At 36.0% G+C, this 26,544-nt stretch overlaps 1 protein-coding gene across 1 annotated transcript; it reads right to left on the minus strand.

Moving 5' to 3' along the window:
- Positions 1-620: 620 nt before the first annotated feature.
- Positions 621-11,717, minus strand: LOC117216710. Its single transcript, XM_033463650.1, has 6 exons — positions 11,544-11,717; positions 10,388-10,490; positions 2,200-2,235; positions 1,548-1,797; positions 906-1,086; positions 621-794 (listed from the first exon to the last, which is right to left on the minus strand). The coding sequence occupies exons 2-6, from the start codon at positions 10,473-10,475 to the stop codon at positions 768-770; spliced, it is 582 nt and encodes a 193-aa protein (XP_033319541.1). The 5' UTR covers positions 10,476-10,490; positions 11,544-11,717; the 3' UTR covers positions 621-767.
- Between the last annotated feature and the right edge of the window lie 14,827 nt (positions 11,718-26,544).

The following is a 26,544-nucleotide window of genomic DNA, read 5'->3' on the forward strand; positions in this document are numbered from 1 at the left end:
GTTAATCCTAACACTTGTTGTGAATTAATTTATCAAGCATTTTGACACGAATGTCGTAGAAGGTGGTTAGACTGTTTCATAATTAATATCAACTTGTTGATTTTCAAACGAATATATGTATATTGGTATACATAGGTTAAGGAGTTGAATTATTTTGAGAAAAACATAATGATAAATGAACGCGACTAAAGCAACTGTGCAGTAGCAATTAAGTTGTATAATATAAATATACTCCGGACGATTAATCGATATGTCCATAATTTATGGAAGATTTCGTCGTTTGTTTGTTTTATTTTCATTATTTTCTAAGAGTTGTCTGTATTCTATCTCAATTTTTATAGCGACCACAAAAAAATGTTACGAAATAAACAGATTTATTATCAGCATTTATTTTATTTGTTATTATTTACGTTTCTACTTCTTACAGACATTAAATGTAAATAATTACAAAATAATTAAGCCAAAAACAATTATTTATTTATCCTATTTAATTGCAATTCAAATTATTACATTTAATTTATCATTGAACAATAGAAAAATTATTTTTGCTTGCATTTTGATTAGGATTGAAATTAATTACATATGCGTTTAAAAGATAAAATTAAGGTTTATACGTTAAGTTAGATAGGACAGTCGTCTGATCTTTATTCGAGAAACAGAATCTCTAATAAATTAGCTTAAACAATATTCTTATTAGTCCAGTTACAATATGATTATGACAATTTCTATTTTACATTATATGTATTTTATAGTAATGCTCGGTTGTTTTATTCGAAATCACCGTTTGTATCACTCTGCAAATGAAAATAATGTAATTAATTATGCATAATAATACGTAGAGTCCTATGTTATAGCTATGTAGAATTTTATATATCATAGAGGTTCATGATAGCGAATCAATTCACCAGAAACTTGAACAACTCTACGTTCTGTGGTTTACTACCATGTTGATTGTCCTCGTTATTCGATATCAATAATATCTCAGGAATTTCCCTCCTTTCGCCGTTGGTATTTCCAGTTATATCTTGCATGTTGTTGGTTTGTTTCCTTTTTCCCAGATTCATGTCTTCGTTATTATTTTGATCCCTGTGAACGTTAACGCAATCAGATAAATCAAGGCGAAAGAACTTTCGAGTAATAGATAAGCAATTATAGTGTCTTATAACATGAATAATTGTAATTTACACTACTTACCGGTAATCTACGACTTATATGTATATTACAATTATCATAATCATGATTAACATATCGAAAGTAACTAGTGTAAGGAGATTTTCGATGAAACTATTTGTCTATTTTCATCTCTTTCAGTTGAAAATTTGTGTATCACGCTAGCGATAAATATTTCCAATATTCATCGCATAAGATACAAGCTAGCCGAATTAGAAGAAGATACTCTAAAATGTATAGTAACTGAACTCAAAATATCACAGGCCACTTGTGATTCAAAATCGTCATTTGGAAGTTAAGAATTAAAGCACCAGTACTCTTCTTCGTGTACTAAATCGTTACGGTTATATGTCTACCTTTACGTATATTTTCCTTACCGACTGGGTCCATCGCTAATAAGTTGCGCGTTAAACGCATCACCATCCCAATTCTCTGGAAAACTAGTTTTTAGTTTGAGAAGTCTGTCCCATCTTGCTTTGTATTTATTAGGTATCGATGGTCGATCAATCAAACGGGAAAGTATGAATTGTTCTTTTGTAAGCGACGGTATCTCTTGTTGTATTTCGTTCGATGTTTTTGACGGTACTAAATATGCATTGCTATGCCCTCCGCTTCGTTTCCCATGACCTGTAATCACGAAAAAAGAAAGTTAAATAGCGTGGCAATACGTTCAAGCAATATATTAAATTACTATTTAGTTGGAATTGGTAAATAATTAATAAAAAATCGTAGACAGGCAAAAGGGTCTTATCACTTTAGACAATAAACGACGTTATAAAAAGTTATACATATTTTACTTCGTGGAAATCGTTGTATTAAGAACGCAGAAGGAAGCTCGTTTACTTCCTAAATTGAAATGTAAATTTTATTCATCTGTCTGATGAATTTGTGTAAAATACGGTTTCTATGGAACGAAATCGTGATGCTACTTCGTAAATTCGTATATTGTCAGAAATATCAAAAGACTAGCGAAGACTTTATTCTAATGAAAATGTGCTTGTAGTTAAATAAAGATGAGCGAAGACGTACCTCCCCAACACGAATGTCCATACTCTAAACAAGATCCTGTAACAAATATTTTATGATTAATTTATGATGCAGAGCGTCTTTCGATTATGCTTATATCCGTAGATCAAGTTTTTATATTAAGTTCGTGAAACGTCATTGTTTGTTATATTAAGAAAATCATGTGTCGTTTTCGGGACCAAAAGGTGAATTTCTTTCGTACAAGGTTCTATGCATTATTAAAGACACTTCTGTATCTCAAATAGAATTTTGTCGAAATTGAAAAATTTTTTCACAGCGTATTTCGTATTCGAAGTTAAAGATGCATACACATAAATACATGTAATAATAAGATATATTTAAAAACGCAACAAACACGTCAAGGTTTCGTTAATTGCGTAGAATTGATTAGTTATTCGCCAGATGGACGAAGCAAGCGCAAAAGAAATACAAGTAGTTTCGATGAAATTTATGGAAACCAGCTAACTATGCGTATATATTGCGTACGTGTAGTAAACGCACGATACGATGTACGATATAATAAGATAATCTTTATCTTGTATTTCATTCCGAACGATAATCTTAGGTGGGCGATTCGATCTCATTAGGATATTCTAAATTAACGTTAGAATAGCGCGAGTGTAGTGATGGTATCTACAGGATGAACTGGGTTAATTAAAAATTCAACAGCGCGTCTGAGTAGCTTCTATATGTACGGAAATGAAAAGCCTCAGAGATATGATTCGACTCTATTGAAAATGTGACATGCGAATGAATCTATATTCTTAAACATCAATAAAATCGCCGTGTGCATAATATTTTATCTTTCTGCGCATACTTTGATGGAACTTTTTTTACTTCGATTTATAACTTGCAGGTACTAACGAGATAATTAATGGACTCGTGTATAATAATGTATCGTATGAAGCGATACTTGGTTCACGTTAAGTAATTAATAAAAGATTATAATATCACGAAACCGTTGCCCTTAAGCATTTATCGTGAAAAAGGAGCGCAGGAAAAGAACGAAAAAAGAGAAATAAGAACGTAATAGCGTGGTATTTATAAGAAAATAATTACGATAAGGTAACTGGTTACCAGAATTTGACGATGAAGTAACTATACAAAGATGTAGCATAAAAAACTAATTAATTCAACATAGTTCCTTATTAAGCACACGAGGCGAAAAGCATTTTACGCATAGAAAAGAATTTTCTTCTTTCTTTCTTGTTCACAATAACCTACATTCGTTTCAACTTCCATCGCAGGTATTTCCATCTCACAATTCCCGAAAGGATGAAAAGGTGAGGTTACAAAGGACTAAATAGTTTGAACACCAAGTAGAACTCCAAGTAAACGCACTAAAAGTAATTCTTAAATATCAATTTTAATAGAACGACAACTTAGAAGAAAAGTACTTAATGATGCAGATTTTTAATGTAAATCATAAGAACGTCCACACGGAACCTTAGGAAATCATGTACTTTTCTTTCGTGTTTCTAATGTCGAACATTTTCGATTCTTTCACGCGTCTCTACGATGTAATAATACCTTAAACACGTTCCCATAATATATTAGTATAAATCACAACAGTATCGTAACAAATTGAAACGTGTTTAAATTCGTCCAACATTTCCGAATGATAAATTCATTATTCATAGCCTACAGAAGATAATATCGTAAAAGTTCCGTGTATAATAACAATTTCCCAATGGTAACAAAACGTCCTCTGGTATATGTCTCTAGCGTGCCTTTAACGAACCTCTGTTTTATTATTTTAAACGCGTGTTGCCGACTATTGCGTTCAGTACGATGGATATCGTACTATTTTATTAAGTTGGTATTTCTAATATTACGAATTTTAATTAAGATCAAATAATTTTACATTAATAAAAACAACGATTATGGCCCAACTTGTACATTTGGAAAAGAACACGGGTCAAATATTTGGCATTATCTCTCGACTATATTCGAATACAAAAATTCGGGTGTCGTCGGCGTGTCAACCTTAACCGCTGTAAATGCTCTGACTTCATTTTCCAGTAAGCATTTATTTTTTATATTTATTTTTTTATATCTTTATTGTTTATCCTCAAAACATCTTTCCATAAAAATGAACAAATTCGGTAAAAAATAGTTTACGATTGAATATCAATAAATTAAAAAACCGTATCTACTATAGATAGTGGATCTCTATTTTTTAATCTAAATTTTACTTGAAAATTACGAGAGTACTATAATTATATTAAAAAGTATTGGAACAGAAGGACAATAGAAATAAAAGGCCGATAATAAAACGGAAGAACAAAGGAATAAATTCTATTTCAATTCGCACACCCATTGAGATTCAATATTTACTCAAAAATATTGAATCGGTGAAAAATTCATAATCTCCTACACCGCGACAATTTGATTCCTGATTTTTAAACGATAACATATTCAACGAGTAACGAATCAAGCCCAGAATATATAATTGACGTACCAATACCGACCTAATGAAACACATATGTAGCTACATGAGACACACGGATTGAACTCGATATTATACGAAATACATTGAACTGACACAATGTGTAATTCGAATACATGTGCGGAAGAAGGTCGCGAGCGATAACATCCATTTCCATATCTAGTTGCATCGGCCAGCTGACAAAGGCAGCAATTGGTTTTCACGTTTCACCGTTCACAAACGGATCATCGTCGTTTCTTTTCTTTCTCGTGCACTTTCTTATCGTCTTTGCACCGGGGATGTACATCTCTCGCAGGCAGAAACGATACACATTCCCTTTATTCTATCAAAGATATTGTGTAAAAAGATATTAGAACGCGCACAGGACATATTGCAAAAGAAAAATCAATCAGCCTGGTTTCGCTCTCTGCTAAAACCAATTTGCCAGGTGTATTCTGCAAACTTTTTCAAGATTTCGTTGATACGTTGTTTCAATTTTGTCTAACAAGTTTTAACATCCGACCACGTCTTCGAAGTATATTTCAAAATTAAGGGAATATCGCTTTTCGGTGTTCGGATTATGTCGGTCGTTATCCGTATTACACGCGACTACAGCGACCTACGACTCTACACCATCGACTTTGCATTAACCTACCACGCAAGCAATGTAAACACCATATTCACAGGTTATATGTTTAAAAGCACTGGCAATCCTAAATGTTAACGTGACGCAAACGCCTTTTCTATGTATTGTTCTGATATATTTTGTATTTCATATTTCATACAGTTATTTGCGCAAATCTTATCGAAGAGCGTTATGTAAATGTTAAGACGTAGTTAAACGTTAATTCGTGAAATTGAACTCGCGGTTCTCCATTAGGAAATGGGCACGAAAATACTACCGGTAATAAATTTTCAAGAGATATTACTGGAAATAATCCAACAGAAATAACACTTGAAACAAATAGGAAAGTAATAGGAGATGGATAAATGGATTTCGCACGAGTCGAGAGATACCTACGTAAAAGTTTGTTGGACGGACGCGAAAAGCCATGTTGCTACTTCAAAGGACCAAAGAGGGATTCATTTTTGAAAAATGTATATCGTTCATTGCAACGTATAGGGAATCTTGTACGATGATCGAAAACAATTGAAAACTCAAGATTTAATCTTTTGATCAGTTAGAAATCTGTTGCGACTTCCTTGAAAACTAAATGTGTCGCAAATAGTAAGCAATGACGAGTATACTCGTCAAACATAGAGAGTATGTGTGGCTGTTATAACGTAGAATTAAGTTGCAACGAAATGACTGTTTTATTTTTTAATTTTACTTTACTTTACAGAAGATTATGTCCAACAGTTCTTCTTATTTCGTTCCGCAAAGTATCGGGTATCTACTGGAATATCGATCAACAAACTCGCGAGGCAACAAAACCTCGGCTCCCGAGGATTAGCTGCAACAGGTTACCACCACGAAACTGTTGGAACGCGTGAAGTTGTTAATCTTATAACCTGTAAATGCGGATTTTCTCTATATATAATTAAAATTTAACGCGGCCCGATGGAAACGAGGATCGCTAAACTACAGATGATCCCATTATCGAAGTTGCACCAACTTTGTTATTATTGTTCGTGTCAGATCTTCTTAAGCCATCCTTTCTCTTGTACGTACGTTTTGCATTTAATAACAGTCTTTTCTCTCGACTGGAACTTTCAATCACGATTAATAATATTCAGGAACTTGTACAAAGCGTCCCACATTCATTTTCGTTATTTATGTTTTTCGATATTGAAATAAGCTCACAGTACAAAATCCTTGGTTTTTTTTCGAATTACGATGACAATATTTACGGACTACAAGCACGATAACAATTACATTTCCTGTTATTTTCTTTTTTTTTTTTATATATATATAAAGAAGAAATTTTAAGCAAAACATTCTCAATTCTGCATTACTAAAAAAAAGCAAAAAAGAAAATAAAATAGAAATATACTTTACAAAAGTCTGTTTTATTATTAGCGTATGTTGATAATCGACTTCTACTCATCAACTTAAGCATCGATTGTCTGTAAACACTTGTCGTAACGAGGTGTCAATTTACGCTTCAAAAATTTACGTTCAATTTCCCCCGAGTATTTCGAAGTTGCTTTGTTGATGTTGAAGCTGCGAGGTCGTTATTTGTGCTAAAATATTTTCCAGCTACATCATTTTATACTAATCGTTAGCCAGAAGCACGGACATTTCATCAAACTCTCTATGAATTGTTCACTGGTTATGATTCTTTGATCATCAAAATTGGACGTATTTTTTGTGCGGTGTTCCATATTTAACATACCGTAATATACGACTGACTGATGCAAACGAGTGGGAGAACGTACTTCGCATTAATAGCCACGATTTATCCGGGTAGCTCGGAACTTAATTATCGACTAACTTAGGTTTAATCCATTGTATTTCGGTGGTAAATTCTACGAACTCGCGAAGAAACAAAGTTGGAAAAAGGGAAACTATCTCAATTGCCAAGCAAGTTAATTAAAACGGAAGTATAATTAAACATAGTGGCAAGGAATGATTTTAAAAGACGAATAACAAGCCGTATAATAATTCCAATGTAAATTGAACTGGAATTTTCAGATAAAAGTTGAAGGAGTCCCGCTAGATTATTTTAATAACGTGCAATCAAAATTGTACTTCGTACTTACTGAAATATGTAGTTCAATATTGAATTGTTAAAAGTACGATCCCGTATTATCACCAACTACAAAGGTGCATTCATTAAGTCAATTAATTAATCCTGTGATATTAAATATCGAACAGTAAAACCTACAAATTAAATTTGTTGCTTTACAGAAAAATATGGCAGCTTCTTAAAGATCCGTATAATAAGCGATGAATATCGTGCAAAACCTACGTAGTAAACGTTGCAGTCGTAATTATACGTGATCGAAAAATCGTCTTGTTTAACTCGTAGAATGTAAACAGTTTATTTGTCGCATGCGTAAATCGATAACCATAATTAAAAAATTTCAGTTTGTTTGCACGTGAATCAATATCATAATTAAACGTATATTTATAAACGCAGAAAACGTGTGATTCTTCGTCTCAAATAATTTCTACGTCGGGCCAAATATAAAACATGAAACAACGAACAGCTAACGTATTTCACAACGTCATTCATCGTCAGGATTCTGGATGATCTACGAACGCTACCCCGAAAATAGGTCATTATTATGAAGTTTGTAATTAACGTAATTTTCTATTTACGAGTGTTCTGTAATATATACAAGATTTTTAGCAACGTGTTAAGCATAAATAAATTTGAAAAATGAAAATAAAAAATTCGAGGAAAAAAAAATCGTTACCGATAGTAGCAAAGAAATTATGTTATCTCACAGAGGAACATCATTATCCCTGCGAGAATCCAATTTTGTCATATGTGTCTCTTTTTCGTTTATAAATATAAAACATTCACGAATGTGAAATATAAACTGACCTACATTTTTAAATATTCCAGACATGTCTTGTATTACGTTTTTATTTCTTAGTATAATTCTTGTTTCATTATTTATCAAGCTGGCATATTCTCAGAATGATTTGTTTATCGCGTTCGACGTATAGTTAAAACTCTTACCGTACTATCACTTGTAGATAGGAAATTACATTTCACACTGAAACAAACGAATTTATGACCTCGTTAATTAAAACGTCCTTCCTTTATACAAATACTGTAGCTACGATATTACGAATAACGCATTTTGCTAAGCACGAATAAAACTTTGTTAATTGATTGATGACGTGACTCTTATTATTGTAAGCAGACGGTATCGGATAAACATATCCCTGAAAATCGAAAAAAACGGTATGTTTAATCGAAGAATCAAAGACTAGAAAAACCGCTTGAGAGAAGATCGAGAATCATATAACTTTTTCATTTGTACGTCTTGTTTTTCCTTCACGGATCAAAGTGTTAGTTTGTTTTCATAATTTTTTGGTAAAACTTGTGCAATCCATGGCGTGTTTAATAAGCTTACACCAGAGGAAAGGCAAGACTGGGGTGTGCCTTTCGTTCTTGTAATTACTTCCTACGTCGGAAATAGCATTAATTGCGAGAACTTTTTCTGTTGAATGTTTCATTTCGATATAATGTTAGCGAGCACTAGACAAAGTTTTTTTTTTTATCGTGTCACACAGTGCGATCTTTGCAATTTCATCGCAGAGATCTTGGTGATCTTTGCGCGTGTACCAACTATCGTTTAAATAAAATATTTCGTTGTTGTAAACATTCCACAGACTTTGAACAAATTTTTAACGCGCGTTAAAGATATACAGGTTTCCTTCTTCGCTGCAGGGAACATTTTGAAGCGCGTTAACAAAAGCCAGAAGTCGTGTACTTACAGTCTTAAGTCCTTTAGCTTTGAAAAGGAGTGACATTTCAGAATGACGAAGTGGCTCTTAATGATCACGAGCGATCAATCGATACCAATCATCATCAAAGTTTGTTCACGCTAGTCTCTGACCGTTGGGAAGCCTCTCTGACTGTTTTATCGTAGCAACGAAACAGTGAAGTGCAATAAACTCGAATCGTTATTACTTATTCCAGTGTTATTCTTGTAATAAACCGAATAAATTGCACTAATCGTTTACAGACGATATTCAAAATTATATTTTGTTTCGGGTGACGAAGTAAAATACGTTATTGACATTTGCTCGAATTGAAAATGTTTCAGTTTCTGTTTCTACCACACGAGTCATACGAAACTATGGCTTTTCTGTAAAATTAATAATTTAAAAGATCATTGTATCAAGCATTTCAAACATATTGACATATTCCTAAAGTCAATCTCGAAATATAATAAATTTCTTAAAATATTATACGCAAATGATTAAAAGCTTCGAAGGGCCCCATTGCCAATAGAAAATTTACAACATTTTTCGACAGCGTCATTTAATCTAAAATTTCAACGCCATCGTGTCTCGCGATGATGCTCAACGAAGGTCAGGTTTGATTTTGATCTGTTTAAAACGTAATTCAGCATGGCTTTTAAAATAATAAGGCACAGCGTTAAAAATACAGTTGGCGATTTATAAACTTAATTCCTTGGATTACTATAATACGACGTAACTATGTTTTCTCATATATATCTATAGTACGTACTTCTGTTCCATGTGTTCTGTCACTTTCTCAAGCGCCGTCATAAGAAAACGCTTCTAACATATGAAAACAGTTTACAGCTATACGTATTTTTAAATATAATGCCATTTATCTTACGATTATCAACGTCAGAGAAAAGCTACTAAAACAAGTACGTAACAACGAAAAATGGATTTAAAAAATATGAAAAGTCAGCGATGCTTTCGAAACAGTCGAATTTATGTTCAAATATCGATATCCTGCTTGTTCGTATGCACGTAAACATCCGATGTTTCGAATTCGATTAAAATAAAAGGTACCTATCCTCGATTGTGATCTTCTGCAATACGTTTTTTCCGATATAGCAAAAAAAAAAAAAACAGAAAGTTTAATTACTTGAACGAAAAATAGCCGGTAATAAGGACTCTAATCTTTTGTTCAAGCCCTCCATCTGTCCTGCGTCATCTCGCCGGTAGTAACTTATTCCCCGAGGAATAAGACAATATTAAGGAATCAAATTGAATGTCTGATCATTTTAGACAATGAATATTAACTATGATATTTGCTATAGTATTAACTATAAACGAATACACGATCGAAAAATGTGATACATATAGAGGTGTATACATACCTGCTGCATAGCCCGCGAAACAAAAGATTATCATGAAGGTCCAAGTGCGTATAAGAACCGCCACTGAGTTTTCGGAACCGATCGCCATGTGACCAATGGTGTTCTACATTAGCGATAAAGAAACAGGTAATTAAATGTTATGTAGATTTATAATGTATATACGAAGAAGCTCAAGATACCATGAACCGTGCCGTATATTTTCGCTTTTGTTGTTTGTTCGTTCATCGTTTCGTGTAAATTGAAAGATAATAGAAACTTCTGTACATTTTGAGCAACTAAAAATGTCATCTTATGTGCATAATAGAAGTTATATACGTATTTTCAATTTAGAAAAAATCGTTTCGTGTAACCTGATTCGAGGACAAAAAGAAAAGATGACTGAAAGAAATAAAAGCTTGAAATTGTTCAATACGTAAAGGGGAGGGAAATTTTTAATTAATTTGATAAAATTTTTTTGATTAAAATCGTCCGCGTTAAAACAATGTGTAAAATATTAATAACAATTTGTTGGTTATATCTGATAAAAATTTAAAATTAACTTTGGAGGAACAATTCGACACGTCTCTTTAAAAAAAGTCAACGAAATTAATTAAATATAAATAAAACTTATGATGCACGTTGCTATCAGTTCGCGAGATTTTCTATTCATCACTTTTCTTCCAATTCCTCCGTTTCTCACTCTCCGAAATTAACTCTCTCCGCTTGGAAAACACAAAAGATGAAAATTATTTAAATAATCAAGCACTTGTTTGTATCCCGTTTGATTCAAAGGTCGTTCAAACGTAAGCGAAAACAAAAGATCAATTAAAACGTTCGGAAGAAAATGCGACACAAATGACAAAATCTTGAATTGAAATTTTCAGAAAACTGACAATACAATTGAACTTCGATACAAAAATCCGTGTAATTTATCGTACGATAAACGTGTTACTATACGTCGTGATAAGTGTTTGAAAGAGTATAACGAAACGATATTATTTATCGTTTCCCGTACTTATCTCGATTTTTAAAAAAGAAAAGAGAAACTACACTTGTACCACTTTTCCACTGCGTCCCTCCTCCTCAATCGACAGAAAAACAACTTTTCCCAAACCGATTCCCCGTTTATCACCCCTTTTGTTACTCATGTATATGTATGTATTGCCAGTCTTTTCACCTTCGATTCGGAAACGGAAAAGACAGGAAATCCGACGGGAAACGTGCTTCCAAGAAACCGGTCCGCTCGCACAGGTTCACCAAAATGACCGAATGTTTGATCCGTGCAGGATCCCGATCGAAGAGCTCGCCGAGTTAACTCGAAGCCAGCAGGTCGTACGATGAGGGCTTTTATACACGGTGTGTGGCATCACGGTGGAGCATGGTGGTGCATGGTGGAGGGGTTAACTCACCGCGCGCCTTCGAAGCGCGCACCTGCGTTGGCGGATAGGGATGTTCTTTCCTCCGGGATCAGCCACTACCGCCGTGTGTATACGTACGTAAGAATTACGGATTCGTGTATTCTAAATTACGTGGCAACCCTGTTACTCCAATAGGGGAAATCAAATATTTCGCGAGTCGATGCAATGACGAAGAAGATAAGAAATGCGGAATACAATGGCTTGGACCGATTTTACGGATTATGCGTTAATACGTTTATCGACGAACGAACCGTGTTAACGCATCATTTTTCATATACGCAAGCGAATGTTTATTTTTGGATTATCGTACAAGATGTATTTTTTAAATTTCCTGATTTTATCCTACGTCCCATGTTCGCGCCTGTATCACGCTACTCACCGCATCGGAGACGTACACGATGGATGCGTTAGTCTTGAGTTTAGTTAAGTTTAAGTCGCGCGAAGATTATCTCGTAAGAGCTTACCGGTCACTCAACATTTTAATCAAGCGCGAAATTTTTAGGAGCTTACGGCAAACTGTTGTTGCGTTCTACAGAATAAAATGAAAGTGTAGTAAGAAACAGTAAACAAAAAGGGCACGTGTACGTACTACAGCTTGTATCGGTAGTCCGGAATATATGTTATTTTACGTTCAAATAAAACGACCGTTTGGCCTTCTTCCTCATTTATGTAATTTCTGGCGAAAAGGTTAAACAAAAGGACAGAGCTTGATATATATGTTTAAGAAGATTCAATAATTTCTTTGCTCTAAGAAATATCTTTACCGTTGTTTTATTTACTTAAAACTAGAAAATCGTGTTTCGTTATTCTCGGTGTTGCTTAAACGTTTGATTCTCTGGTTTCAAGCATCATTTTTGCACGATGAAACGTCTTGGATCGAATAGAAACAAGAATTTTCTGCGTTATAGAAGCGTGAAGTGATGGTAGGTAGGGCATGGACGAGTATAAGCAGTGTTTCATTAAAATTGAAGCATTCGTTCCTGATTAAAGGTCTTCAATGATCGTACACGAAGATGGATATTTGTACGGAAATATACAGGAAATATCACTCGAATTTACACACGTCAGGAATTTTGCAAGTTCAAAGATGCGAATATTAAACTTTCATACGCGTTTCTGCTTTAGCTATTTAACGTAGACGTTAATGAATTTTGATCCATAATTCGTTTCATACTTTATCTAATCTCGTAACGTATTCCTCGTATCACCGAATATCACGCAATTATTTTATACTCCAAAAGTTTCGAAAGAGCAGATTCAAAGATCGACTGGACAGTGCAAACAGATCGAATAAATCGGTTTATTTCTACGTTAAATCGATTAAATGTTTCGAGATTCTCCTTCGCTTCGAATAAGATTTATAGGTAGAGTATGCTTGGAAAAATTTGATTAGTAGATAGATGATGCATCTATTAGGCGAAAAGTTGCAAGTTCATTGAATTGAAGTTTTATGGGCAGTACAGTGCAGCACACCGAGAAAGTGGGAAAGTTACGTGCAGGAAACGCCGGCGAAGATGCGTGAAGTTACTTTTAAAGTAGAGCTACTATCGGATAAGTCTATTAGGATGATTGTTTTCAAAGTTAATGTTTGATACAAGGAACGTTTAGCAATTACTTTGCTGCACCGTAGTTCAAGACATTGTTAATAAAATAGCATTATTGCGCGTGCATGGGCGTGGAATTTCTTAACACGAACTAGAAATATCATCGCGTTCATCTTCTCCTTTTCCAAATACAACGACCTGTTGCAAAAAGTTGCAAGAAGAGAAGAAATTTGCCGATAGAATGCGCGTTTAACGATACCGACGATAAATACTAATAGTAAAGATTATTCCCTGGGTTCTATCGACAAAGAAAATTTTCGCAAATCTCATACGAATTCCGCTCGGATGTATTCCAATTAAAATATGGTGCGAATTCGCTGAAGCTATAACGCACGAACGGGATGAAATTTAATTACGCGAACAGAGTAGGTCTATCGTCGCTCTTAAACTGAGCGTAATAAAGGAAAATCTGTATGACGCGTGTCATCCTTGATGAAACTATGAAACACACATTCCCCGAACACCAAATTAAATCGTACGTGTTGGTCGAGGCTTGAAGTATCTTCGCAGTTTCGAGCCTGAGAAATAGAAATCAAATCTCGCTAGAATTAATTCCTCGAACCCATTAGCGTTACGCCTAAGAATGCGGCACAAGGAACGAGAAGTTGTTCGAAATGATTAATTTGAAAAATTTGCTGTTCGCGAACGAGATGGAAAATCGTTGCCACCGCGCACAAACGCCCACACGCACACATACACAGACAAAAATGAAAAAGGTACGAAGCATAGAATGGGGGAAATTATCGGGGAATATCTTGATACGTGTCGAGCGAGTTAATAAACGTAGTTACATAAAAAAGAAAAATGTCGTACGAACATACAAAATGAGATATAGCTCGTATTGGGGAAGAAGAAGTTTTATGGAATTATCTTCTCCTTCGAGAAGGTCGTTTGAAAATTTCCAGAAATATGACACGTCCATTCGACTAATTGTAACTTTCGACAGACGCACCTGCTGCATCCCTTCTATTTAATTTTGTCTTTCGAGACACCGTCGCAGAACTTTTCAAAATTAAGAACATTATACATACATTTTTTTTTCCTGTCGTAAATGGAGTTTAAACGCGAGTTATTAGTGATTTTCGTTAAGCGAGGTAAAAGATAATTGTTGTAAAAAAATTCTTACTTGGTAAAAGTTTGTAATTAACCAAGTACGGAAAGGAGCATGGCTAGCTTGGCAAACTTTTGTCGATCAACCTATCCCTTAATCAAGCACGATAAATAACGAAAACCGTTACTATCAACGTTTGTAAGATTAAAGGTGTTGCCGTGTTATTTATTTGGACCACGAGTTACAAAAATTCATCATCGTTAACGGCGATAATGAATCGCCGACATCCCTTAACGTCAACCTTCAGTTTACTCCTGCGTTATAATACTTAAAGCGTCTATGGTCACGGTAATTGTGATTTCTTACCGAGATTGAAGCGGTCTTGTCACTAGGTGTCGTTCTTGCTTCATTTCTCGCCGATGATTAAACATTTTTTGCATTAAAGATTACGCGGTTATTATCATCGATATTCTTATCGGGCTACAGCGCATGAAATTGCCGATGTTAAATTATATCCTTGAATTATAAAATAGATTTCATTCGACGGATACTTGTTCGTCATCGTTGTGTATTTACGTAAAATTCTGTTTTCCATCGAAAGGTAAATTTGGCTTGTAAACACGAATTCGCAAAAATATTGATAAACACGGCCGAGATGGATTACACGAATTTGTAATTTTCATTTCATTCTGGTTAGAATACGCTTTATTTAGAGAACGATTAAGTGGTAGAGGTTTCGTTTGACTCGGCCATGTGGTTCTAAGTAGTAACGGCGGTTCACAGTCCGACCGCGTAACACAAAGTCGCGCAGTTGCACACCTGGAGCTAGTTATTTCAAGCCAAGATCGTTATATCTATGTGGATCATAAATCTCTCTTATTAATATTTCATCTGGTTTTATCCAAGTGTGTCATCCTCGTATTCGCTGTAATTTAACAATGCAAAATGGCGATACTGTTGCGACACATTCGTTTAAATAAGATGAATCGGTATTTAATGTACGATAGAAACGCTGTTTGCTTTCCATTTATAACAATTGCAGGTATCCGTGATCGGATTTCTCTCTACCGATATATCTTGATTACGAAGAATACTAAAGGAACTTTCTATTTTATCGAAAATCTTTTAACGCTTAAGGAATGCTAAACTCGCAGTCTTGCAGCGAAGAAAATTTCAGCTTATAAATTAATTATATCGTATCGATGAATAAAATATAACTCAAAATTCCGGTTACAGCGATAACGTATCGTACAGTTACAGTATCGTGTCGTTAATTTTTGATTAGATCTGGACTTTGGTTTCTGGACGTTGCAACGACTTTTCTAACGACTGTGTAGAACATAGTAACATTACACACACGATGTTTCGCAGCAGCTTTGGCTCCGGCGCATGAAACGCTTGAAAACCGGCAAAGTAATTAGATAGTTTTCATTTCTCGTTTTATTCTCTCGAGTAAGAAATATTTATTTCACCGAATCAACATTCTTACATCGCGTTAAATTGTAGTTCGCCGAGAATTAGCATTTTACCAAACTTTAAGATTTCATCATTTTCTTGTTTGATCCTTGGATTTTAGAACTTCTAAATTTTGAACTTTCGAACTTTAAGTAGGTGGGAATCAGCACCTAGAATCAGACGACCATCCAAATACGTAGAAATTTTGCCGCTTCGATAACATATGCAGAATATGTTAGAAAGTTGCAACGCGATGTAGCGCTTTTACAGCGGCAAGCTGAACGTGAAAATTATAATTTGTGAAATATGAATAGCTGTACCCGTTGGTTGTATGAATATAAACTGCCCTGCGAAATTAAAGGAACGTCCAATTTACGCCGAAAAGTTGTAAATATTTTAAATATTATAACTTTGTAACAAAAGAGAAAAATATATATATATATACGCACACCGATCATTTTAGGTTCGTTTCAAAGTGCCAAGCCTCTACTCTCAGAATTCTTAGTTAGTTTTTCGCACAGAGATCCCTGCGTCATCCTCCATCGTAATTTTCGAATCTCTGGTGATTTTAGAAAAATCAGAAAAATTGTTTAATGCTCGTAGAATCGGTCGAATTTGCAACATTTTCGAAACGAGAAAGAATTGCTACGATAGAGGCTCCACGCTCGAAAATGAGCCCAGAATGACCGTTGTATGTTTTCTTGTTACGAAGTTATAACAGGTTAAATATTGGCAATTTTACGACGAAAATTTTCCCCTTTAATTTTCTACGCTACGGATTTCTGCGCATATGTTACATGTTTTACCAACATACGTTCTAAGCCATACGTGCAGTTTACTTGGCGAAATATCAGCGAAAGAAGAATTCCTTTTTAGAGAAGCTTCACGGTAACTATACATCGATTGCCTGTAGCTAAATAATATGGCACGAAAAAGAATATGAAAATAAAATTTCAAAGAACAAGCTATTATACGATATATATGCGCTTGTATGTCCTCGATATTTTCTTCGTTCTTCTGCACGAAAGAAGAAGTTCGATCGGTAACGAATAATTTGAAGGAACATCGTAATTGGTTAAGCGAAAGCTATTGGAAATAAAAATGAACAGGATACCTTTTTTAGATTGTCATATTTTCGCGCTGTAAAAATTTGGCAAAGAAGAGACCAGATCGGGTCTATGAGATTCTCATCAGGCGAAAAACGTTGTCAACAAGGTTTTATCGTAGAGCAGATTCTCGTGATAGTCGTAAAACCTAAGTCATCAGAAGGAGGAAGAGCAGCAGCTTGACTTTCGTCCTCAATTACTTCGTCACTCGTGAACAACGCAATAAGGAATGGCGTTCTTTTCGTTTAATCTCTTTCGAAAGATATTTTAGGAGTCGATACGACGGTTATACGAGTGTAATTTCTACCTGTATCAGCCGATGCCGATCGTGTATTTACTTAACACGTCTGATACTTTCACACGAAGATCGCTTTGGAATTCAGAATTCGGAGGAATAATTTCCAGAATCGACTTTTCTTTTCTTCCGTGTCAATTTTATATGGAACTAGGAAATATCTCGATGCTTGTAAGTGGGAGTGAGTGTACGTGTGTTAAAAAACGTTCGAAATTCGAACGAAGTCGAACGCGTTCCCTGAGAAACGAGCGTAATATGTAAGTCGTGTTAAAGGGAGGAAGTGTTCTAATTGGCCGAGATACGTTGCCCTCCGGTATATTTCTCCACTACTTCTGAATCGATGTGATAACGAATACCATTCGTTTAGTCCGGAGATTGCGAGCCGATAATTGGAAATTCAACTTGAATCCACAAAATGAAATCATATAAATGTTTCTTCGATCATTATACCCACGATTAACGGCTATTGCTTTCCTTTTGTCATTCTCGTCGGATAATCTTTTCGCGCTGGGTCGTGTCCCGTCAACGATCGAACACGTAAAAGCCACCTTTCGTTTCCACGTTATCGAAGAATTTTTCACGCAAGAGTCTGCGCTTTTTTCAAACGCGAAAGATTACCGTCGGGACAAACGGGATCTACGAAAAGCATACAAGCTATCGAAGAGCTTCGAATCATTTACGACGTCTTATTGGAAGAACTTTTCGTTTAAAAGTTACTTATGCTTAGGACAACAGTCGTAGACTTTACCATCTTCATTTCGATTATCTTTCGATCGAATCGTCAATTTTCCTTTCACCGTCTTCCAATCCCAATCCCAACCAACAGTTAATCTCAAGTTTATGATCCTACTGACCCAGTACAAACATAGAACACGGGGGAGCAGAATGGGATGGACGCGACGCGGTTGAAGGAGCAGGGAATTTCGTCGAAGCGCCGGACTACGCGTTTTCGGCGCATTACAAGCCATTGCACCGCAACATTCGATATGCATTTGCAATAAAAAAGGGAGAGAAACGAGGCGCGTGAAAGGTCGCAACGCGTCAATCACCGTCGTGGGCGGTGTTTCGCGTTGTTGCTCTTTTATTTTTACAAATGCACGGCATTAAACGGGCTTCTTCGTTCGCGTGAATTCGACTTTGTGCGACTGATCGCGCGGACGGGCCACGTTTTGCATAAATTTATCGTTCGAAATCGCTGGAAAATGACCGAGAACATGAATATTCAACTTAACACGTATCATTTAACGCGATAAGCTTGTCATCGTTTCAACGAGAGATAACTTTATCGGTCTCTCGACGATTAACCGAATAATATGCGTGTCCTCTGGTCTTTTTTATTCCACGTCCTCGTCGAGTTCAATGACAATAGGCTAAATTTATTTTCACGAATTTTCAATTGGAATCTTGTTCGTTTGATTTCTTGATTAACCTTCGAAGCACACGTCACTAGTAAGATATAACATGGTAGACTTCTCCGTCCAACGATGATCGATCATCCGATCATCAATCAGAAGGAGAGTTACGTTATTAGATGCTGGAATTCCTCGACGCATATGCGCGAACGCTATTAATTTTATGCAAGATAACTATCGGATCTGCGCGTCTTCTATTTGGGTTATTTCATTGGATTTTATTTGAATTACCTTTGGAAAATAAAATAGGAAAAGTGAAAAATTCTGCAAGGAAGAAACCGAAACAGATGTAACAATACGAAACAACTGCAATTTCCAGATATATAGTTTCCAAGAGAAAGCTTCATAAGTTAATCATCTATGCTTATCGAAGTAATATTCTATGAAAGTTTAAAGAGAACAGATCCCTTATCGCGTTTCAGCGACAGGAATAACTTTTGTCTCAAAGCAACGAGCACGGTCGCGCATTAACATCGTAAATTATCGTCTGAATAAGAAACGTCTTCGTCAGATTCGAAGTATCAAAGGGAGAAAGTTGACCGTTACTTTTTTTTTTTTTATGAAATATTCGCGTTTCTATATCTAGATTAGGTTTGGACGTGAAACTCGTTTGGTATTGGTAATAAGAATATAACAACGTTTAAATTCTTCTATTATTCGGAAAGTAAAAATATTATACCGAGAAATATACAAAAATTTGCGTAATATCCGAGTTAAAGGAAGATCCTCGAATACTTAATTGACTAATAATTAATTGATAAAGGAAAGAAAGGAATTCAGATACTGTTCGGGTACTGCTTCCTATTACTTTCGCCAGATTGCAGAGATTTTTGCATCTTTTAAACATCCCAGTGGCATCATAAAAGACAACAAGCTAGCGCGCAGAGTCGATCGTACTTATTCAAATTTTGCGAATACGTAGAATGTGAAATCAGCCATGGTGAGTGAAAAGTGATGTCAAAAGCCTTTCTCGCGATTTCATTCGGGTACATATTCCGAATGACAATCTGGCAATAAAAATACGTGACCTGTTATTAACTACGCCCATCCTTTTCACTGATCTATTTCGGGAAACGGTATTCTACTTTTTCAATTTTTAGCAACAGATATGTCATTTTCGTCTGACTCCTACTCGACGTAAAATCTTTTTGACTTTCGATATAATGATTTCTGTGTAACATTGCTGGGTACTTCATGTAGAACTTGTAATATTCTTAAGAATACCAACAGCGTATTAAAAAAGAGTAAGAATTAACGTTAATAAAAGATACTTCACAGGTTACGATTTTAGTCACAGATTGCTTGTAGACTAATAAGGTTCGTATTATACGCGTACTTTTTTAATCGCTTCGTAGACAGTTTAAAATTGGACCACTGCATCTGTGGATGAATATAACCGAATAGGAAAGTCTAGAAATTAATAACGACGATTTTAGTTGCATAGATTCTGTCACTCGATAAATTTTCTTCTCATTTTTCATCGAATTATAAGTATTCGAAAAGCAACGTCGGTATTTTCTAAAGTTGCAAATGTAAAGAACAGAGTTCCAGACTTTGATCTTGCTACTGGCCGAGTACATATTCATCGTCTAAATTCACTTGTTGACGCTACAGTAGCTCGGCTCAATGCTAAAGACAGCACCAGTATGCAGTAGTATAACCCGCAATTCACAATACACGATATCTTCGCCATTTTACTGCTCGGTTAGTAAAAATCTTCTGTTTGTACATAATTCTTGTTTAGTTACCAACTGTAGATTAATCGAATTTACCGGCAGATGATATATAAAACGTAAGACACTGTCGCAGGCGAGTAACATTATCGACACGTACGTGGACGTTTGAATTTCCTATATCTGCCGTAAGAAATCGTAGAGGGCGTAAGAAACACTCCGAAGTTTTTCCAGGTCGGTATTTCAGAACTCGAATCACGAAGTTCTATATCTATAACGTCTATCCTATATTTAGTCAGTGGTTAAATCCCTTGCTAAACCACTGAAGCTTCTGAAGTGCAAAATGCCACTGTATAAGCGATTCGTACAGTATTAGATATTATTGTAGCGAATTAGAATTCAGGCAGATATAAGATAGATCAGAAGGTTCAATTAGTCCGATATAAAACAAGCGAAGAAAACAGCGAATGGTAGTTTCAAAGGGAAAAATTGTTACTCCACTTGCAACTTTACCATCAATTTTCTACAAAAATGTGTATCTCTAAAAGGAATAAAAAGGATTGCATCCTGTCTCGTATCTACTCGTCGTATATTCCACGCGAATTTATTCGATTTAATGCGGTTGAAGCATTGAGAGAGCCAGCGGATCTCTAATTTGTAATTCACATTTGTATTACCACCGGTGGTAAATGTTCGTGACACGTTTTCCACAAATTGATTCATGGCGTGACGTTTGTTCTATAAAAGCTACGAAAATCCTATATAACGGATAATTCAGGATGAAAGGCGAAATCCTATAGTTGCACATTCTGTCGCTAAATACGAGGTGGCGATCGTTCGTGCGACGATCCAGAACAAGGAACGGAAAAGCATAGTTCGCGTGACGTTCGCGTTTACTGTCGTGAAATATCGATATAAAAAAGGGAATGAAGTCCGTTATATCCCGGAGGCGACTATATAAGGGGCTGACGTTACGATGGAAAGTTGTGAGCCAAGCAATTTTGTTCTTAGGAGTCTGTATTACAGCGCTGAATAAATCTTGAGCCCCAGCTACCCGCACCTTACTTTACTCCGCGAACCTGCTTAGAGATTATTATCAGTTACGATACGTGACAAAGTGCAAACTATATTCCTCTTTACCAAACTTCCTATAAAGGCAAACTGCACTCTGCGAAATACATTGCTCAGAGCAGTTTGAAGTTCGCCTGTACGAGACGAGGCAAATATCTGCGACCAAGTAACCATCTTACGTTATACCGGCAAGAAAGTTATTAACGGCGAACCTGTTATCATCCGGGCAAAATCTTTTATTTGATTTACGATATTCTATCAAATTAGTTAGACGTTTCCTTCTTTTTTGTATCTAATTATGCAGAATGCAAATACTTATTTGAATATCCGAGCACGAAGTAAAATGAAAATCGATCGTCCGCAGTATGATCGAAGATGCAGCGATCGAGCAGCTTCGTATCTCGACGATCTTTTTAAATGAAATTACTACGAAATTTCTATACTACGTCTTTTCGTATTCGCGCAATCGCAACCACCTTACTTTCCAAAATTCGCTCGTCAACAATGACGCGATACACCGATATTATATGCAGAGATTGGTGGGGTGGTTGCACTCGTGCGAAATTATTAGACGATCAATCCTTCGTAACAGAAACGTTAAGAAACTAGAACCGAGCATTAATCTTTCGCCAAATACAATCAACAAACTTTATTTCTGTTCTCATATTTCCATGTTAAATCGATCGTTCGAGTATTTTCGTAGCTTACGATTCCTAAACACGGTAGGAAATAAACGAAGAATAAATGCGAAAAAGCTGCGCTCCAATTCTCCTCTACCCGATGTAACGTTCTTCTTGTCGGAAAAACAAGCAATAACAAAAAGCTTCGCCCTTTATCCTAAAACCATCGGCACTCGAAAGGTGAATCTCTTCGTAGGCCGGAAGAGAGCGTTCGAGGAAGAAGCGAGCAAAAGACCGCGATAAAAGATCGGTCGAATGAAAAAAGAAGAAAAAAGAAAAAGAGAAGAAAAAGGAAGGAAAGTTGCTTACGTAATTTAAGGTGAAGGGGTCAGCAGCTGGTTCTACTGCAGGTTGTCGACAAGCGTGATACGATCAGCTGTTCGCCGAGACGAAAGCCGCTGGTTAGGAAGAATTCCACAGTTTGGAAATATCGTTGAAGTGTGCGATTGCTGACTCGACGACGACGATGCGACGAAACGTAAAGCAATTTCGAGGTGGCGAAGTAGGCTCGAGAACTAATAGCCGATCCTTGATCCAATCCCACGATTTCTCGCCTATCGTTCCAACGCTGATTTGTCAGATCTTCCTCAGCTGTTCCAGATCTGTAGCAACCAAAAATAGTTTGCACGCGATGTCCTGATAGGAAAAATATGCAACGATGAATTTATGCGAAGGCAGAAGATCGTCGCGAGGAGTTACCTGGAAGGAAAAAATCCTCTTTTATTCGATTGTTGGCTATTTTCTTGCGTTGTGTCGCGTTCGGGATCGTGCATCGTGAGGAAATTATATCGCGCGGCTCTAATTAATAGATCTTGGCATTACATACGCGGATCTGTCGCGACGATCGCAATTTATACCTCTTATAAATCAAGTTAACTGGACGTGCACCGAAACCCATGAAATCCGCGATCGAAGGTGGTAGGTAAGTTGCGGTTTGATTGACGGAAGCCAGCAAACCAGAGCATCGCTTCTCGGAGATGTCATACACAGGCTTGAAACCTAGATCGGTCCAAGCTTCCTCTGCCAATGCTTTTTTCCCAATCGGCATTTTCTTTCCTTTTTACGAGAATATCTGCAAAAACGATAGGACCTTGCACGATGGTATTCTATTTTCGTTTTACAACGATCGTATTCTCAGTAGGATAACGAGCGGTCTTGCGTTCGTTCGTCCAGTACGTCCATACAGGCAGAGTTTCGTCATTTTTCACAGATGATAATGGAACGTGCAAATAAATGAATAATTAACAGCAGAGTATGCGACTATTTCTACGTTACGGCATAATCATTCCCGCGCTATTATAAATTTCATACAGCGAATTTAACTGTCTTCTGTGTTTTTTGATATTCTGGTCAAAGACTCGAGGCGTATTTTTAGGGGATCTTTGGCCAATGACAAATTACGATACTTCGTTTCTTCGTATTATCAAAGTACAGCCGTTCGTCTAAAAACGGAGATTTTCCCTTGTTCCTTGGTAAGCTGCCTCGTGTTACGTTTCCAGCTTAAAATAAGCTTGGCTAATTGCTTCTATGAAGATTCTCCAATGTATAGATTCTCAAATGACTATTAACAGCATTATAATACTGTGAAGGAGCGTTCGGTTCCTCGATATTCCTTATTTTTAAATTCCTCGTTAATTAAAAGTTTAACTTTCGACTTTCGTATACCACGTGCTATCCGAATACCTCGCGCAATAAGAGGAAAGCGGTAAAAGATAGTACGATCGAAACGTTTATAATTTGTTGTGGAATAATTAACTTTATTCGATAAGGGCGTATTTATTATTATTATATTTAAGAGCGTAGGAGAACAATTTCCGGTGAATTGTTCCGTACAGCAAAAAGAGAGAGAGAGAGAGAGAAATTCTCATAACTGTTCCTACTTTGAAGTATTTATATGCGGCACGTATTTGAATCTGACGACAAAATGTGACGACAAAAGGAATAAAATGCAACGGAGAAATTGTTGTATGGAAAATGTCATGCGATCAAATTTTCTTCCCTTCGTTTATTGGTTTGCCCGACAAAGAGCGTATTAACTACGATGTTAAGCTTCTAACTGGAAAAAGAAGAATTAACTCGTTGCTGGAGTTATCGCATAATTTAATAACAGCGATATAAAGCTATTTGTATTAGCTTCGTGTACACTCGCTTTCTTAAATGAAATTACGAGCACACTTATGCTCTTGACAAGTGCGTGTTCGCTCGTATTTATAGCGTGTGTTATAAGTTTATAATATATGGAGAATCTCGCCGTTCCTAAGTCGTACGTAATACGACTGTAATCTCTTGCTTCGTTATGGATCGTTTCCAAATTAATTCACTTTTACACGCCGAAAAACATTAAATCAGAATCGGCAAATTTCATTCGCGATTAACCTTTCGCTTGATAATGTCACGCACATGGCATGGATTACGATTTCGATTATACATAAAAGAGGAAAGTTTAGTTTAAACCGCGACTTTAGTTTCAATTTCGTAGTTCGAGAATTATGTTCAAGGGAAAATAAATCGGAAATTATAAACGTCTGCCACGTGAAAAGAAGAATATGCATGGTCGATGCGCGAAAACACTTTAAACACGTTGCGATTTTGCGAAAATCTTTGTCAGCGATCGGCAAATTTTTAGCCACTCGAACGACCTCGTTATGATATCAATTAGTTTGTTTAATTGACGTTTCATTGTACATCTGTCAACGTATCAATCAACGTATCAGCGGCAATGCATAACCGATCGATCTTGCATCTGGTTCCATTGTTCTCGATACGCGATTTCAGTTACACAGCTCTTTCTTAACAAACATTTCTATCCTGACGTCGTAACTTGTTAACGTGGCTCCGTTCCAACTTGTTCGTCCTTTCTCGCTAATCTTTTGTCGCTTTTTTAATTCTAGCCAGTCAATATGGTCAACGTATTTGACACAGAAGACGCTCTTACGTAATGTTAATCGAGTTCCTTTCTTTCACCTACCTTTACATCCGGAGAAAGGAATTAGCTGAAAAACTGATACAGACGCGTCAACGATAACGAGAGAGAGCTGCACTTGCGATTGTTCTGAATAATTCCGGAGAAGATGATTTAACATTTTCACGCAATCTAAACGGTAACATTGAAAATTGCAATGTTTTAAATATCATTCGCAAGAAAAATTGGAATGAAATTTCGAAGAGGACGAGCTATCGAAAGTGTACTGTTTGAAAATAAACGAAGCAATTATGGCAGATTTTGAATAACGTAACCAGGTATACAGCTCGACTATGTTAATTACTGCGAAGATAAATATCGTGTATTTTGCTTTAATTTGAAATTTTAGTCGATCTTCGGGGTGTCGCGAATCTATAGCCAGCTCGCATTATTTATTCACTCGGTGTATTAATTTGGAACGAGGCCAAAAAGGGTCTACGAAACAAGTAGCCTCAAAATTACAAAATAAATTCTTTATTTTCCGCTATGCTGCAATCTGATACAGCATAAATATTTAGCGAACGAGTGCCTCGAGCGATAAAATGGCTTTTGATAAAAAGAGAAACTTCAAAGTTGCCGCTACGTCGCCTGTCGGCTTTTACACGGAATAATACGTTCGGATGAAAAAATTGGACATTTTAGGTATATTCGATGTATCTGAACGCATTGAAATTAGAATAAAAAGAACCGTCGACAGAGAGGATTTATTAATATTTACCACGAGAGACGCTAATTCGGAATAAATGAAAGAATAATTCCTATGATAGTCTACTTTGAGCGTGAAATACGTGTTCTCGCGTGCAGCCATCGCCTCTCTGCTTAAAATCTTAAACAGCTTTGCGTTGTTCAAAGGGCTATGTTTTATTTGGCGTTTAGAATTTTAGAGTCGGCAAGACGTTTATATATTCTGTGTGAGCGTAATCGAAAATACGTGTGATGGTACGGTGTGCAAGAAACCGCTATTAAACAACAGACTGAAAATTATGTGCGTATCGTGGCGCACATTGCCTAAAACTGGGTCCTTGGCTAATTGCCCATCCTGGTCGGCGAGGTCAACGCAAAGAAATAAAAAGGAAAAGGTAGAGACAAAAAAAAAATTCTAATTATTCATAAACTTAGCCACAAATTGCCAAATACAAGCTACGATTACTTCCACCTACTTATCTAATTAATTTTTGGATTTTATCCAAATATCATCTCGTTGCTCGAAGAATTTATCGAAGCGGATATCGATCGTATCGAACATGGTACTTCATACAACTCGTGGTAATTTATGCGAGTAAAATAATTTACTTCGATTCGTTCGGATACGTTTCTTAAAATTTGTATTTTATTTTACCCGGTTTGCCCGGGTTTGCGGAAAAATAAAATTCCATTATTTTCACTAATTTCCTTTGTTATTGATTTATCAACGTATACGTTGAAACTTGCGCCGGACTGCACGCATTATC

This window comes from Bombus bifarius, unplaced genomic scaffold (assembly GCF_011952205.1).
Source record: "Bombus bifarius isolate JDL3187 unplaced genomic scaffold, Bbif_JDL3187 scf7180000007973, whole genome shotgun sequence".
Classification (NCBI taxonomy): domain Eukaryota; kingdom Metazoa; phylum Arthropoda; class Insecta; order Hymenoptera; family Apidae; genus Bombus; species Bombus bifarius.

Coding starts and splice junctions, on each gene's coding strand:
- LOC117216710 (XM_033463650.1), bottom strand. CDS start 10,475: ATGGCGATCGGTTCCGAAAACTCAGTGGCGGTTCTTATACGCACTTGG. Junction 2,236..10,387: donor TTTCGCGGGCTATGCAGCAG/GTATGTATACAC, acceptor TATTTGTTACAG/GATCTTGTTTAGAGTATGGA. Junction 1,087..1,547: donor ATTAGCGATGGACCCAGTCG/GTAAGGAAAATA, acceptor TAACGTTCACAG/GGATCAAAATAATAACGAAG.